Source organism: Spea bombifrons, chromosome 2, assembly GCF_027358695.1.
Source record: "Spea bombifrons isolate aSpeBom1 chromosome 2, aSpeBom1.2.pri, whole genome shotgun sequence".
NCBI lineage: Eukaryota > Metazoa > Chordata > Amphibia > Anura > Pelobatidae > Spea > Spea bombifrons.
In genome coordinates, this window is record NC_071088.1 from 63,918,384 (window position 1) to 63,935,574 (window position 17,191).

The window sequence follows — 17,191 nt, forward strand, 5'->3', positions numbered from 1 at the left end:
TGGGTTGCCTGGGAGGTAAAAGGCCATCTTGACAAGGTTTGCATTTTTTTTTTGAATTTCAACATCAGTCTGGGCTGCCAGGCCCATTAGACTTGGTTTATTGTGAATCTAGTGTTTAGCCAATATGTGTGTAGTAGATACATGGAGCGGTTACCCTTTCAGGCAGAAATGGTACGAGGGTGGAGTGGCGAGAGTTAACAGAGTTTAAATAAGATGTGGAGTGAACCTAATCAACCGTACATGAGGTTTACTCCAGTTCATTAGTATCTTTGTGTTATTATGGGAGTCCTTTTGCCTAAACCATTCCAAGTTGGGAAATGTGACACCTCTCCTAGCCAGAAAGGCACCGTTTTGACCCTGCAAAGAACCCTCCAACAAACAAAGGCGTTACAAACTCAGCCCCTTTTCTACTAAAGGTTATATTTAAGAGATTAAATCTAGATCCAGGGATCTGGGGTCCTCATATTTATATTTGAGGTGCCCACATTTTTCCTAGCAGAATGACATCAGACAAGGTTGGGTTACCTCCAATCATTTAATAGATAAACTGAAGTCTGCAGTGTTAGATCACAGACTGACCAAGGAAGGTCATTATGGAAAGAGGGATTTCTGACAAGTCTGGATCTGAAAAAATATAACCTTTATATGCTGTAACTGGATAGAAAAACCCTTTGCTAGGTGTCCCAATGGACACCTAGGTGTCCCAAAGTGGCCCAATCTCATAGCCCCTCCTATTCTTCTGCGGACTGCAGCCCTGACATCTGACCTGCAGTCAACAGGTATAAAGTATCCTGTACTTCGATATTAAGGTGTCCTTATTTTGGTGGCCAAGATCTAATTTTGCAATAAATTGCCATTATTCTTGCCAAAAGCTCCTCCGGGAATAGAATAAAGTACTTCTGTAAGTAGGATTTCTATTAACTGTTCTCCCTTTTATTTTTATCTGCTTGGTGTGACTAAATTGTTAATATAATTGTTTGTATGTACTGTGAATATTTTTTATTTCATAATAAATCATTCATTTATTAAGTTCCTGCCTTTGTCTGGTATAAGAACCACATTTGCCTTGAAGAGAGTTATTTAATAATCCGTAGTCTTCTTAGATGCTTGGCTAATCTGCATGTTTGGATATATAAACTATTTGGGGACAGTAGATTAAAAAGTAAATTGAGCGTTTTAACCAGGTTTGGTGGCAGCATTACCTATCTTTATATCAGAGTGGGGAGGTGTGTAATTATTATTTTCCAGTCTAGTGAAGACAGATAGTGATTTAGACCCTCTTACCGCAAAAATAAGTCAAGTGCCTGCTTGGAGTAGTGCGCATTCCATGTGCCATGTCCTATTTTTAGGAGATCTTTCAACCTGGCCAAGTCAATCTACCCCATCAATCTACCCCATCAAATCATCAAATAAAATTTTTTTAAACTACACACTTCATGGGCATTTACAACACCATTTTTTTTTAACTCTTTCCATGTGATAATGTTTGTGAAGATATAGTGCTAATTTTAGGACTTGCTCATATCTGCATGTATATTTGGACTTTAAAAAAAAGAAAGATTTGTGAAACTGGATGGTTCTCCTGATGCTGACATCCGTGACAAATTATTTTTACGTTACACATTTTTTAAACTATTTTATTATTATTATTATTATGATTTTACGGATCACTTGTGATTAGTGAGCTGGGCTCCATTGACTGTGTGGTTGAATTCAGTACATGGACAGACCCTTGTGAAGTCATTAGCTGTTCAGTTGGCAGTGCCATCTTGTGAGTGGCAGCAATGGTGCTTAGAATAAAATCAGTCTGGGTGCAATGAAAAAACATTCTACAGAATTATCAGTAATCAGGTTCCCTTTATTCTCAGTGGAACTCAATGTATCACTAAATAGTGTCCAGAAAAGACAGAATATGGAGGCAGAGAGACAAACAGTGTGCCATGCAGTATACATTTATCGGCCAATCACAGTGATTGTATGACATAGGTGGTTGCTAATTGGTTCCTACAGACTGCCTTGGTAACGAGACAGTCTCCTGCAGTGGGTTCTATAAGATCAATATAGGTTTTTGGGCACACTTTTTGTGCGATAACATAGAACATGATTGATGTTTTTACTGTTTAATAACTATGATTAATAACTCATTGTTAACTGAAATAAACAATGTGAGAAGTGGCACATGGCAAATAGACAGAAAAATAGTGGGTCTCCAGCTGTCATGGGACTATGATTTCCTTGAGTTCAGTCAGTATCTTTAAGGAAGAGAAGCATGCATATGGTCATCTGAGATTATGAGCTTTGTAGTTCTACAACAGCCAGAGTACTGCTGTCTTTCTCAGGTAAGCATACAGCAGGGCAATGTCCTTTTCTAAACTTTGCTCATACCTCTTCTACTCTTTGTCTTCTCAAAAACTGTTTTATTTGTGTTTTTCTCAAACACTATCTTGATTATTTTTGTATCCTATAAATTAAATCCCATAATGATCAAAATCACCTGATTCCAAAATCTCAATACACAAAATACCCTCTCTTTTTAATGTAAACAAATTGAGTAAATGAGACTAATAAAACCAACATTAGACAATATAGATTTAGAAACTTCACATTTATTTAGAAAAATTAAACAGAATAAGAAACATTTTGCAGTTTCCGGATAAGAACATTAGGAAGTTAAGAGACAACATGACAGTGAGAAATATGGCCAAAATAAGGGCTACATCTGGACTCACAAAGAGTCATCCTTCAGCACTCAGGAGAGGAAAAAACCCCATTATGGAGGAAACCTCTGGGGAACCATGGAAAAAAGGACTGCCCTTCCCTCTGGGCTTAAGTAGGAAAATGTAAAATGCCCTTAATTGTTCTTCAATTAAAATTACCTTTAACAGTGTGTTTCTTTCAAATTATTATTATTATTATACTTTAGATTCGGCAGCGCTGAAAATTTTACAGATAATGACAAGTACAATACAGCAATTGAAATACAGCTACAAGAGAAATAAAGGGGCCTGTTCCCGCAGGAACTTACAATCTATGTTTTAACAGAATGGAATTATTTGACAAGTTTATGTTCCCTTACTTACCATCTGCAACCCCACCAAAAGAAACAATAATGGAAGAAATGTTGAGACCCTTTCCAAAAGATTTGTCTACACATGTTGCTGTTATAATCATTTACAACCTTGTGACATAACCACCAACTCACAAGGTCAGCAACCATGGAATGGATCTTTTGCAGAGGCACAAATGGTACATGTCAATCTAATCAGCTACAACCTCCTTGAACTAGAACCCTCAAATTGCAAGGTAAGCATAAATAGAAAGGATGTTTGGCAGAGGCACTAGTCTTTAAAAAATGGTACATGAGTCAATCCTCTAATTAATTAGAACATTGTTAGCTAGACTCCTGAATCTCAAGGTTAGCAAACAATGTTGATACCCTTGTCAGAGGCACCATACTTAAACATATGGTACGTTAGTTACTGCTCTAATTAATTAGACCCTACTTAGCTACACCAATAAATCTCAAGGTCTTTGAGAGGCAATAGTCTTAGAAAAAAAAAAACAATCAAGAGTTGCTACTCATATCAGATTTATCCTCCTGAAGTAAGACCTTCAAATCGCAAGGTTAGCAGCAATAGAATCAATCGTGACACCTTTTGATGAGACATTTGTCTCTAATAAACTACATACAAGTTCTAATTTATCAATTAGAACCTAATTTGCTACAGCTATCAAATCTCAATGTTGGGAGCAATGGAATAACTTATGATACCCTTTGTGGAGGCACCAATCTCTAACAAACAGTACACAAGTTCATGCTCTAATTAATTAGAACCTCCTTAACTAGACCCCCAAAACTCAAGGATAGCAACTATGGAATAGATATTGATAGCCTCTGAGAGGCAACCTTCTCCACCAAAAATAGTATGCCAGTTGCTGCTCCTATCAGGTACAACAACCTGAGCTTGGACTCTCAAATTAAAAGGTAAGCATAAATGGAAGGACTCATGTCATGCTCCAAAAAATGGTACACAAGTAAGTGTTCTAGTCATTTACCAGCTCTTTAGCTAGAAACCCTTAATCTTAACGTCAGCAACAACTGAATGAAACTTGATGCCCTTTGAAAGGCAAAAGTATTCTCAAAAATGGTACATTAGTTGCTGCTCCTATGAGACACACATCTTGAGATTGCTTCTTAATGTCAGAAGCAATGGAACGACTCATGATACCCTTTGTGGAGGCATCAGTCTTTAACATAGGGTACACAAGTTAATGCTCTAATTAAAACCCACTAGCTAGTTGTCTAAATCTCAAGGATAGCAACAATGGAGTGGATTTTGATACCCTTTGAGAGGAAAAAGTATCCACAAAAACGTTACAAAGGTTGCTGCTCCTATCAGATACAATGTCCTAAACTAGGACCCTGAAATCTAAATGTCAGCATGTCAGCAGCAATGGAATGACTGATGATACCCTTTGTGGAGGCACCAATCTCTAACAAACAGTACACAAGTTCATGCTCTAACTAATTAGAACCTCCTTAACTAGACCCCCAAAACTCAAGGATAGCAACGATGGAGTAGATATTGATAGCCTCTGAGAGGCAACCTTCTCCACCAAAAATAGTATGTCAGTTGCTGCTCCTATCAGGTACAACAATCTGAGCTTGGACTCTCAAATTAAAAGGTAAGCATAAATGGAAGGACTCATGTCATGCTCCAAAAAATGGTACACAAGTAAGTGTTCTAGTCATTTACCAGCTCTTTAGCTAGAAACCCTTAATCTTAACGTCAGCAACAACTGAATGAAACTTGATGCCCTTTGAAAGGCAACACTATTCTCAAAAATGGTACATTAGTTGCTGCTCCTATGAGACACACATCTTGAGATTGCTTCTTAATGTCAGAAGCAATGGAACGACTCATGATACCCTTTGTGGAGGCATCAGTCTTTAACATAGGGTACACAAGTTAATGCTCTAACTAAAACCCACTAGCTAGTTGTCTAAATCTCAAGGATAGCAACAATGGAGTGGATTTTGATACCCTTTGAGAGGAAAAAGTATCCACAAAAATGTTACAAAGGTTGCTGCTCCTATCAGATACAATGTCCTAAACTAGGAGCCTGAAATCTAAATGTCAGCAGCAATAGAACACAAGTTAATGCTCTAATTAATTAAAACCCACTAGCTAGTTGTCTAAATCTCAAGGATAGCAACAATGGAGTGGATTTTGATACCCTTTGAGAGGAAAAAGTTTCCACAAAAATGTTACAAAGGTTGCTGCTCCTATCAGATACAATGTCCTAAACTAGGAGCCTGAAATCTAAATGTCAGCAGCAATAGAACACAAGTTAATGCTCTAATTAATTAAAACCCACTAGCTAGTTGTCTAAATCTCAAGGATAGCAACAATGGAGTGGATTTTGATACCCTTTGAGAGGAAAAAGTATCCACAAAAATGTTACAAAGGTTGCTGCTCCTATCAGATACAATGTCCTAAACTAGGACCCTGAAATCTAAATGTCAGCAGCAATGGGATGACTGATGATACCCTTTGTGGAGGCACCAATCTCTAACAAACAGTACACAAGTTCATGCTCTAATTAATTAGAACCTCCTTAACTAGACCCCCAAAACTCAAGGATAGCAACGATGAAGTAGATATTGATAGCCTCTGAGAGGCAACCTTCTCCACCAAAAATAGTATGCCAGTTGCTGCTCCTATCAGGTACAACATTCTGAGCTTGGACTCTCAAATTAAAACGTAAGCATAAATGGAAGGACTCATGTCATGCTCCAAAAAATGGTACACAAGTAAGTGTTCTAGTTATTTACCAGCTCTTTAGCTAGAAACCCTTAATCTTAACGTCAGCAACAAGTGAATGAACCTTGATGCCCTTTGAAAGGCAACAGTATTCTCAAAAATGGTACATTAGTTGCTGCTCCTATGAGACACACATCTTGAGATTGCTTCTTAATGTCAGAAGCAATGGAACGACTCATGATACCCTTTGTGGAGGCATCAGTCTTTAACATAGGGTTAATGCTCTAATTAAAACCCACTAGCTTATTGTCTAAATCTCAAGGATAGCAAAAATGGAGTGGATTTTGATACCCTTTGAGAGGAAAAAGTATCCGCAAAAATGTTACAAAGGTTGCTGCTCCTATCAGATACAATGTCCTAAACTAGGACCCTCAAATCTAAATGTCAGCAGCAATGGAACACAAGTTAATGCCCTAATTAATTAAAACCCACTAGCTAGTTGTCTAAATCTCAAGGATAGCAACAATGGAGTGGATTTTGATACCCTTTGAGAGGAAAAGGTATCCACAAAAATGTTACAAAGGTTGCTGCTCCTATCAGATACAATGTCCTAAACTAGGACCCTGAAATCTAAATGTCAGCAGCAATGGAATGACTGATGATACCCTTTGTGGAGGCATCAATCTCTAACAATCAGTACACAAGTTCATGCTCTAATCAATTAGAACCTCCTTAACTAGACCCCCAAAACTCAAGGATAGCAACGATGAAGTAGATATTGATAGCCTCTGAGAGGCAACCTTCTCCACCAAAAATAGTATGCCTGTTGCTGCTCATATCAGGTACAACATTCTGAGCTTGGACTCTAAAATTAAAACGTAAGCATAAATGAAAGGACTCATGTCATGCTTCAAAAAATGGTGCACAAGTAAGTGTTCTAGTCATTTACCAGCTCTTTAGCTAGAAACCCTTAATCTTAACGTGAGCAACAACTGAATGAAACTTGATGCCCTTTGAAAGGCAACAGTATTCTCAAAAATGGTACATTAGTTGCTGCTCCTATGAGACACACATCTTGAGATTGCTTCTTAATGTCTGAAGCAATGGAATGACTCATGATACCCTTTGTGGAGGCATCAGTCTTTAACATAGGGTACACAAGTTAATGCTCTAATTAATTAAAACCCACTGGCTAGTTGTCTAAATCTCAAGGATAGCAACAATGGAGTGGATTTTGATACCCTTTGAGAGGAAAAAGTATCCACAAAAATGTTACAAAGGTTGCTGCTCCTATCAGATACAATGTCCTAAACTAGGACCCTGAAATCTAAATGTCAGCAGAAATGGAGCACAAGGTAATGCTCTAATTAATTAAAACCCACTGGCTAGTTGTCTAAATCTCAAGGATAGCAACAATGGAGTGGATTTTGATACCCTTTGAGAGGAAAAAGTATCCACAAAAATGTTACAAAGGTTGCTGCTCCTATCAGATACAATGTCCTGAACTAGGACCCTGAAATCTAAATGTCAGCAGCAATGGAATGACTGATGAGACCCTTTGTGGAGGCATCAATCTCTAACAAACAGTACACAAGTTCATCCTCTAACTAATTAGAACCTCCTTAACTAGACTCCCAAAACTCAAGGATAGCAACGATGGAGTAGATATTGATAGCCTCTGAGAGGCAACCTTCTCCACCAAAAATAGTATGCCTGTTGCTGCTCCTATCAGGTACAACATTCTGAGCTTGGACTCTCAAATTAAAACGTAAGCATAAATGGAAGGACTCATGTCATGCTCCAAAAAATGGTACACAAGTAAGTGTTCTAGTCATTTACCAGCTCTTTAGCTAGAAACCCTTAATCTTAACGTCAGCAACAACTGAATGAAACTTGATGCCCTTTGAAAGGCAACAGTATTCTCAAAAATGGTACATTAGTTGCTGCTCCTATGAGACACACATCTTGAGATTGCTTCTTAATGTCAGAAGCAATGGAACGACTCATGATACCCTTTGTGGAGGCATCAGTCTTTAACAGAGGGTACACAAGTTAATGCTCTAATTAAAACCCACTAGCTAGTTGTCTAAATCTCAAGTATAGCAACAATGGAGTGGATTTTGATACCCTTTGAGAGGAAAAAGTATCCACAAAAATGTTACAAAGGTTGCTGCTCCTATCAGATACAATGTCCTAAACTAGGACCCTGAAATCTAAATGTCAGCAGCAATGGAATGACTGATGATACCCTTCATGGAGGCATCAGTTTCCAAAAACTGGTTCAGATGTTGCTGCTCTAATCATTCAAAACCTATTTAGCTAGAATGCCTAAATCTCAAGGCCAGCAGCAATTGAGTTGATCGGGATACCCTTTGCAGAGGCACTCGTCTCTAATAAATGGCACACGATATGCTGCTTTACTCAGACTAAACCTCCTGAGCTAGAATCCCCAAATTTGAAGATCAGTAATAAGAGAAACAATGTTGATAAAGACTTTTGCCTCTGCCAAGGTTAACAAGTGGTACATGACTTAATGATCTAACCAACTATACCCTCCTTAGCTAGACCCCAAAATATAAAGGATAGCAACAATGAATTGGATAAATGGTACCTAATTTGCTGATCTACTCATTTAGAACATATTTAGCTAGACTTCCTATCTCTCAAGGTCAGAAACAATAGAGTAGATCATGATACCTTTTGGTAAGGCACAAGTCTCTAATAAATGACACAAGAGTTGATTTACTACTCAGTCTGAACCTCCTGAGCTAAAATCCCCAAATTTGCAGATCAGTAACAATAGATACAATATTAATACCTTTGGCAGAGGCACCAGTCTTCAAAAAATAGTACATGAGTCAATCTTCTAATTAATTAGAACATTGTTAGCTAGACTCCTGAATCTCAAGGTTAGCAAACAATGTTGATACCCTTGTCAGAGGCACCATACCTAAACATATGGTACGTTAGTTAATGCTCTAATTAATTAGACCCTACTTAGCTACACCAATAAATCTCAAGGTCTTTGAGAGGCAATAGTCTTACAAAAAAACAACCAATCAAGAGTTGCTACTCATATCAGATTTATCCTCCTGAAGTAAGACCTTCAAATCGCAAGGTTAGCAGGAATGGAATCAATCATGACACCTTTTGATGAGACATTTGTCTCTAATAAACTACATACAAGTTCTAATTTATCAATTAGAACCTAATTTGCTACAGCTATCAAATCTCAATGTTGGAAGCAATGGAAAAACGTATGATACCCTTTGTGGAGGCACCAATCTCTAACAAACAGTACACAAGTTAATGCTCTAATTAATTAGAACCTCCTTAACTAGACCCCCAAACCTCAAGCATAGCAACAATGTAGTGGAATGTTACATGAATCGCTGGGCTAATCCATCAGAAGCTCATTAGAAACCCCAAATTATGAAGAACAGAATGGATGTTTATACCCAGCATATGGCACAGGAGTAGTAGTACTATACAACTAAAACCTCTCTAACTACAACCCCCAAATCTAAAAGTCAGATTTTAAGTAGTAAACCTCCAAGATCTCACCCATATCCAAGGATTTCTGTGCTGTGAAGATGAGTATCAGCTCCAAGGGTGTAGGTGTGAAGATCTGTCAGAGACTGAGATGTGACTGAGCACAAACAGAATGTTGCAGCAGTTACTAGGGGTGACTTCTGTGACATCACAACGTGATCTCTCTTTGACTTTCTTGCTCCAGTCGCAAAGTATAGCATGTTGAACATTTTATTGATCTTATAATTACAAAAACAAAAAGTTATTTAGATATTTTTTAACAATCACATTATTTCTATTGTCTATTAGGGTGCAGTCCCTAAATACTGTATTTTTCTTTCTATCTTACATATTTCTGATATCTATCAAACTAAATCCTTTTATACATTCAATAAAAATGTACATTTTGTGAACTGTATCCACTATTCCCTCTTGTGGATTTAGAGCACAACAAAATAAAGCCTATCAAAACTTCTTAGAATTTGGTACTGTTCCTTTATCACCCCTACATAAAAGGTGGAGGGCTGTTTGGGGGTCTCTGGTGGTCAAGGATGGTCAATCATTCAGGAGAGGTGCTAAAAGCTCATGGTTCACCCTAACCCAGGGCAAGCGGACCTAGTCACGTCTCGAAGTCACTAAAACAACTGTCTGCTTTTTACTTACAGCAAATAAAATAATTGTATATAATGTTTTACTTGAGAGAACTCACAGACGTTTTCCTTCAAGCTGCCAATCAGTTGCAAGAAACGAATCCCATTGAAATCAATAGGAGCTCTTTCTGCGCATGGGGGGGGTTATGAAAGCTAAAGGTGGATAGGCGAGATGCGTTTGGCCGAACACACCTCTTGCACTGAAAATAGCTGCTGGGCAGGGAAAGGGCAGATACATATGGGGTGATTCTGCTAATTAACCTCCATGCATCTAAAAGGGGACACTATGACAAGTTAAGGGCACCCCGCAGCTTTCATACGCATTAATGTGTATGCGATGGCTGGAGTGTTTAAACATGCATGCAACAGGCATAAGCTTGAATATGAAAGAATTTCAAGGACCAAATCAGATACTTTACTGAGTGGGCAGTAGATAAATGGAACAGCCTCCCATCAGAAGTGGCATATATGAATACATTGAGGGGATTTAAGCATGCATGGGTCAGGCATAAAGGTCATGATTCTAAGAGAAGACCAACGACTGATTAAGTATTAAATTCTGAGTCTCTACATCAGGAATAATGTACAGGCTAGATGGGCTGAAAAGCGTTGATTTTCAAAAACCGAAAAATCCGTTAAGAATAAGCCTAGCAGTCCTAGTCAGGTGCTAACGACGGCACCATGCCGTCACTAGCACTGTCTTACCTTCATGGAGGTCTGTGGACCTCCATCACCACCTACCCCGGCGATCTGACCCTCACACTGAAGGACATCTGCCCGGTGACGTCTCGCGCAATGACGCGATGACGTCACCGCGCAACTTTATTAACAACTGACAATTTTATGGCAGACAGGAGGCTTCATATTATGCATTAAATCTTTCTTTACTACTCATAGCAGCAAGAGTTAACAAAGTAAAGTAAAAGTGTTTTAATTAGTCAGGTGTGTAACAGGTAACTAGTAACCAATTAGCATGTAGCCTAGGTAATATAACATCTGGAGTCCTCTTTCACTTCCTCTTTCTTTGCTGCTCTTGTGAAGATAAGTACTATATTTTATAAGAAGCTTATGAAGAGTTTATTCTTTCTGTGAATATTAATAATTACATTGTGCGGTTACTTGTGCATGTGTAGTCATATGCGCGCATTAATTGTATATATATATATATATATATATATATATATATATATATATATATATACACATTTACTTTTCCACTGTGGTTTTTTACACACAGGTTTTTTCTCTCGCTGTTTTACTGCCACCTATTCTCCTCAGGACAATACTAGCTACAGTATTCTGCATTATATCCTTAGTAGAATAGAAATATAGATAGATATATTTCTGTGTATATATATGTTTGTATATCTATGTATGTAAGTGCATATATAAACAGTATGTATGTAGGTGTCTTGTATATATGTATTTCTCTTGTAAAACACAACTAAATATACATTATCCTTAATTCATACATTTACAGAGATATATTGTTTTCCCCATTATGGCTAATGAACAAGCAAATATAAAACCCTTTCCTTCAGATATTTCTGAGGAAAAAGATTATGAATACGTTACTGAAGAACATATTCACAGCCTTGTAGAAAAGTCTGTTAACAAATCTGTCCAAGCTGCTATCCGCTCCGCTATGTCCACCATGCAGGACACGATTTCTAAATCAGTAACACTAGCCATTGCTCAAGCTACTCCTAGAGAATCCCCTCAGAAAATTCCATCTACTCCTTCTGAGTTATTCTGGTCCGCTGAGGATTCTACCACAGCTATGGCTAAAGGCATAAAAAAGTCTAGTAAATGTTCTCAGAAGAGACATTTTTGTTATACCGATACCTCTTCCCCTAAACATAAAAAATTAATGTCCAAAAAAGAGGATCAGGTCAAATCACATAGCTCGCACATTAAAGCTAGCTCTTCTGCAGGTGTCCAAAAGTCACACCTTTTACCCTCCGCCCGTGAGGAAGAAATTTATAAACGGGCAATCAAAGTCCCTTGTCGGCTTGAACCAGACTTAAACGAAACCTCATCAAATGAATCTTTTTTGGAGGAATCAGATTCCTCATATATAGATGAAAATTCGGACTGTGAGGAGGTTTCAGATAAAGATGTTAATAATATGCCTATTGATGATGATGCCACAATTTTGGACAGCACAGGAGAACCCTACTTCGACCCAGGGCACATAAAACACCCGCGATCGGGAGAGTGGGTCCCTCACCCTCAAGTGGCAAAATTTTTATCCCTTTGGATGAGAAAACCTCTAGAAAAATCAGCTAGGAGCAAATTGAGAGCAGAATGTCCTAGACCCACATTGCCTCTTAATGCAGCCTCTACTCCCGAACTAGACCCTATTCTAGTCAAATATTTAATGAAAACGGGGAAAAATCCCAAAAAGGCATTGATAGGTCATTTAAATCGTGTCAAGACAAATTTCTTGACCTGTTAGGTCCAATTACAAAGATTTTGGACTTATCGGAAGAAGCCATATCTTCTGGCAAACCCATAGACGTAAACATACTTAAAGGTTGGGCCCAAAGGGCAGTATGTCTTTTGGGTAACACTAATGCCGCCTTTTGTGCAGAGCGGAGACGCTCTATCCTTATGAGACTTGATCCTCAACTCATACACTTGGCTAGTACTGAATCAAAATCTAATGAAGGTTTACTCTTTGGTAGTTCCTTCATTAAGGAAATAAGTAAATATGTAAGCATATTTTCTTCACTTGATAAAGCTCAAACTTCTCTGAAAAAAGTGTTTCAACATAGAGTTTTTGGCAGGGCTGGGAGAGGAAAGGGCCGCTTTCCCAGCCGCCAATTCCAAGACAGAAAATACTACAAAGGCCCTACCCATTCCGAAAGACCCTCCTACACTCCAACAAACACTTTTCAACCCACACCCTTCTTTCCCTCACGAGGACGCCCTTGGAGGGCCAGAGGTCACAGAGGCTACCCCAGATCCAGACCTCCTACAGGTGAGTGCTCTAATTCCACTTTTTTCCCGCATTCCCTTAGGGGGAAGGCTCACACATTTTTTCCACAATTGGGCTATGATTACGTCAGATACCTGGATTCTAAACACCATCTCAGGGTATCAGATAGAGTTTGTCTCCCCTCCTATTCAACTAACAAAACCTCAACCTATTATATTTTCAAAAATAGATCAAAATCTAATAAGAATAGAAATCAAAGAATTACATTCCAAGGGAGCAATTTGTCCAATCCCACCTCAATACCCTGGGTTTCTGAGCAACCTATTTTTATTAAAAAAGAAGGACGGAGGTTACAGACCCGTCATAAATTTGAGAACCCTCAACAATTATGTCAGATATCAGCACTTCAAAATGGAAGGGATCCATCTTTTAAGAGACCTTTTAATTCAAGGGGATTGGTTGGTCAAAATAGATCTCAAAGATGCCTATCTCACAGTCCCAATTCATCCTTCTTCTCAACCCTATCTACAATTCTGTTGGGAAAATCAAATTTGGCAATTCACCAGCCTACCGTTCGGCCTTTCTTCAGCACCATGGTGCTTTACGAAACTCATGAAACCGGTAGTAGCTGCTCTAAGAAGTCGAGGGGTTCGTCTTATAATTTATTTAGACGACATTCTCTTAATGGCCCAATCATTACCACTCATTCATCTACATATGCAATGGACAGTATCGTTACTCACGGACCTTGGATTTTTAATCAATCTCCAAAAATCAGTTTTAACCCCAGGAAAGACTATAGAATTTCTAGGTTTTATAATAGACACCCAATCGGCTCTTCTCAGTCTCCCTTCCAGGAAACTAAAAACAATTCGAAGGGAGATTCACTCCATACTAAACAAACAATTAGTTTCCTTAAGGACAATTGCTCGTGTTGTAGGTCTACTTTCAGCCTCAATACAGGCCATTTTCCTAGCCCCTCTGCATTACAGAGCCCTTCAACGTCTCAAAACCCGACATTTAAGAGACGGTTTAAGCTACTCGGACGAGATAACCCTCAATTCAGACACCAAGGAAGAACTTCTTTGGTGGCTACAACACATCCAAGCCTGGAATGGAAAAACCATTTTCAACTCCTTACCAGACCTAATTATAGAATCTGACGCGAGTCTATCAGGATGGGGTGCTCGCTGTGGACCTTTTTCCACAGGGGGCAAATGGTCCATAAAAGAATCCCATCTCCATATCAATTGCTTGGAGCTCCTGGCGGGGTGTTTCGCTCTCAAGAGTTTTGCGAAAAACAAATTGCATTGCTGCATTCTTTTACGGATGGACAATGTGTCTGCTGTGCAATATGTCAGTCAATTGGGAGGTACGAGATCAAAACTTCTAGCCGACATTGCGAAAAACTTTTGGCATTTTTGTCTGGACAGGGATATTGTTTTGAGAGCGGAATATCTCCCAGGACTCTCCAATTCCATCGCGGATTGGAACTCCCGATTTTTGGTAGATACCAGCGACTGGAATCTGAGTCCCTTGATTTTCCAACAAATCCTTTCTATTTGGGGCCCTCTTCATATAGACCTATTCGCCTCGCGTTTAAATCGCCAACTTCCTCAATTTTTCAGTTGGCGTCCCGATCCCGAAGCACTGGGAGTAGATGCTTTTCTTCAAACTTGGCCAACCATGACCTCCATTGGCTCTCATCCCAAGAGTCCTGATTCATACAATAGCCATGAAATCAACTCTAGTTTTAATAACCCCACGACGGCCCACTCAAACTTGGTTCCCTCAACTCCTAGGGATGACCATAGACTTCCCTCGTATTCTACCAGCAATACACAATATCCTTCGGGATCCACAGGGGAACCCTCATCCTCTAATTACATCGGGACAACTTTCTCTGGTTGCTTGGTTAATCTCAGGACAACAGAATCTGATCCGGGATTTTCACAATCAACTAGAGACATCCTTTCAGAGGCCTGGGCTCCAGGTACCAGGACAGCTTACAGATCAGCCTGGAAATTATGGCTTTATTGGTGCATGCAACGGGATTTGGATCCCATTCATGCATCTATCTCCCATATCTTAAATTTTCTCTCTTTCTCTTTTGATGAAGGAAAGGCATATCGTACAATAAATGTTTATCGTTCTGCTATTTCTTCTAATCATTCACCGATTGATTCTATCCCTGTAGGTAAACACCCCCTAATTTGCAAATTAATGAAAGGAATTTGCTTCAAGAGGCCCCCTCTTCCCAAATATCAATCTACTTGGGATGTTAGTGTTCTTCTAAACCTTATCATCTCATGGGGAGATAATGACTCATTAACCTTAAAATTACTTTCATTTAAACTTACAGTTTTACTATGTCTTATATCTTTTAAGAGAGTTTCTGACGTGAAAGCACTAGACATATCCCGTAGACACTATTCTCCTCAAGGGGTTCATTTTTCTATATCTAGACGTACAAAAACAAATTTACAAACAGTTTTTTACCCTGCATTTCCTCACCATAATAACTTGTGTGTAGTTCGCTGCTTAAAAACATATGAATCAAAAACTATTAATCTTAGAACCCAATCTTCTCAATTACTCATTTCCTATTGTAAACCATACTTACCCGTATCTTCTCCTACTTTAGCTAGATGGGTTAGACAAACTATGAACTTAGCAGGCATTGATACCAAGAAGTTTGGCGCCCATTCAACTAGAGGAGCCATGTCCACCAAAGTTCTTCAAGCAGGAGGATCCCTATCGGATATTCTTAAAGCAGCCAATTGGTCATCTGAATCAACATTTAAAACCTTTTATTTTAGACCTGAATCTCATGTGTCTATGTCTATTCTTTAGAAATATGATACTTAAATTAATGAATGTATTTTACAGATCTTAGCTTTAAACTTGCATAATATGAAGCCTCCTGTCTGCCATAAAATTGGAGATTTTCCTAACCTTGGTGACGGAAAATATGGATTTTATTAAAGACAGGAGGCGAATATTATCCCACCCAATTAACCCAACCCTTATTCATTTCCTATAGTTTAATGGACGACAACAGAAGTTTTTCCAGGTTCAAGATCCAACCTACCTGAGTTTCGATGTTCTTCTGATTACAGTTTTTTTTCCTACTTCAACCATATCACATCAAAAAAAGAGGAAGTGAAAGAGGACTCCAGATGTTATATTACCTAGGCTACATGCTAATTGGTTACTAGTTACCTGTTACACACCTGACTAATTAAAACACTTTTACTTTACTTTGTTAACTCTTGCTGCTATGAGTAGTAAAGAAAGATTTAATGCATAATATTCGCCTCCTGTCTTTAATAAAATCCATATTTTCCGTCACCAAGGTTAGGAAAATCTCCAATTGTCAGTTAAAGAGGTATGGGAGCATGCTGCTTAGATGCCTCTATCTCAGGCATCTAAGCAGCTACATACCCCCAACATATACCGTTGGAAAGGTAATCGACTCACCTTTCCAACGGTATATAGATTGTAAAAAAAGAATAAAAAATATTACGTAAAAAAAAATACAAATGTAAAAAAAATTATTTGGGGGGTCTCTAAAGGCAGATAAAAAAAAGATCAAAATTGCCTAGAGACCCCCAAAATAAATTATTTAAACATAAAGTAGTTTAACTTAAAAAAAAAAAAAAAGTTTAAGTATTCTAGCTAAATGATCACTGTGATAGCCAATGTTACCACAGCGATCATTTAGCTTTAAAAAGTCACATTCCCTTTTTAAAAATGGCCGATACTAATTTTTAATCCTATGATCCCTTTGATCATGGGGTTAAATTTAGCCAACGGTAGAGGGAGGCAATTTTTGAAATCTTGATGAACTGCAAATATTATTAAAATCAGCCATTTAGCCTGTGCGGTACGTGAGTAACCATATCATCCCTGGAGCGCCTTGCATTTTTACTGCAAAACTTATTTTTGCTGTAAAAGTGATTTTTTTTCTCCCTTTACCATCATTTCTTTGGGATTGTAAGGGGAAAGAATGGTGTGTGCTTCTGTGAGTAAATGTATGGAAAGAATGGCGTGTGCTTCTGTGAGAGAATGGAGATATGAAAAGCGTGTGAATGGTCAGTAATTAGGGTTGAAGCCTTGACATGGCATTACTGCTCACGTTAGAAGTTAAATTATGGCACAAAAAGTACATATTTGCAAAAACTACTCCCCTTGGCTCATCAAATGAGGGGCTGCATGTGTTTCTAGTACAAACCTGGAGTGCGCAAGACACAAATGAACATGTCATTATGGTTAGAAAAAACATATTTTCAAGCCAAAGCAAC

At 38.4% G+C, this 17,191-nt stretch overlaps 1 protein-coding gene across 1 annotated transcript; it reads left to right on the forward strand.

Annotated features, from left to right (window-relative positions):
- The first annotated feature begins 11,355 nt into the window (after nucleotides 1–11,355).
- On the forward strand, nucleotides 11,356–16,197 carry LOC128472636 (uncharacterized). Its single transcript, XM_053454549.1, has 2 exons — nucleotides 11,356–12,929; nucleotides 15,931–16,197. The coding sequence occupies exon 1, from the start codon at nucleotides 11,448–11,450 to the stop codon at nucleotides 12,402–12,404; it is 957 nt and encodes a 318-aa protein (XP_053310524.1). The 5' UTR covers nucleotides 11,356–11,447; the 3' UTR covers nucleotides 12,405–12,929; nucleotides 15,931–16,197.
- The last annotated feature ends 994 nt before the right edge of the window (nucleotides 16,198–17,191 follow it).

Coding starts and splice junctions, on each gene's coding strand:
- LOC128472636 (XM_053454549.1), top strand. CDS start 11,448: ATGGCTAATGAACAAGCAAATATAAAACCCTTTCCTTCAGATATTTCT.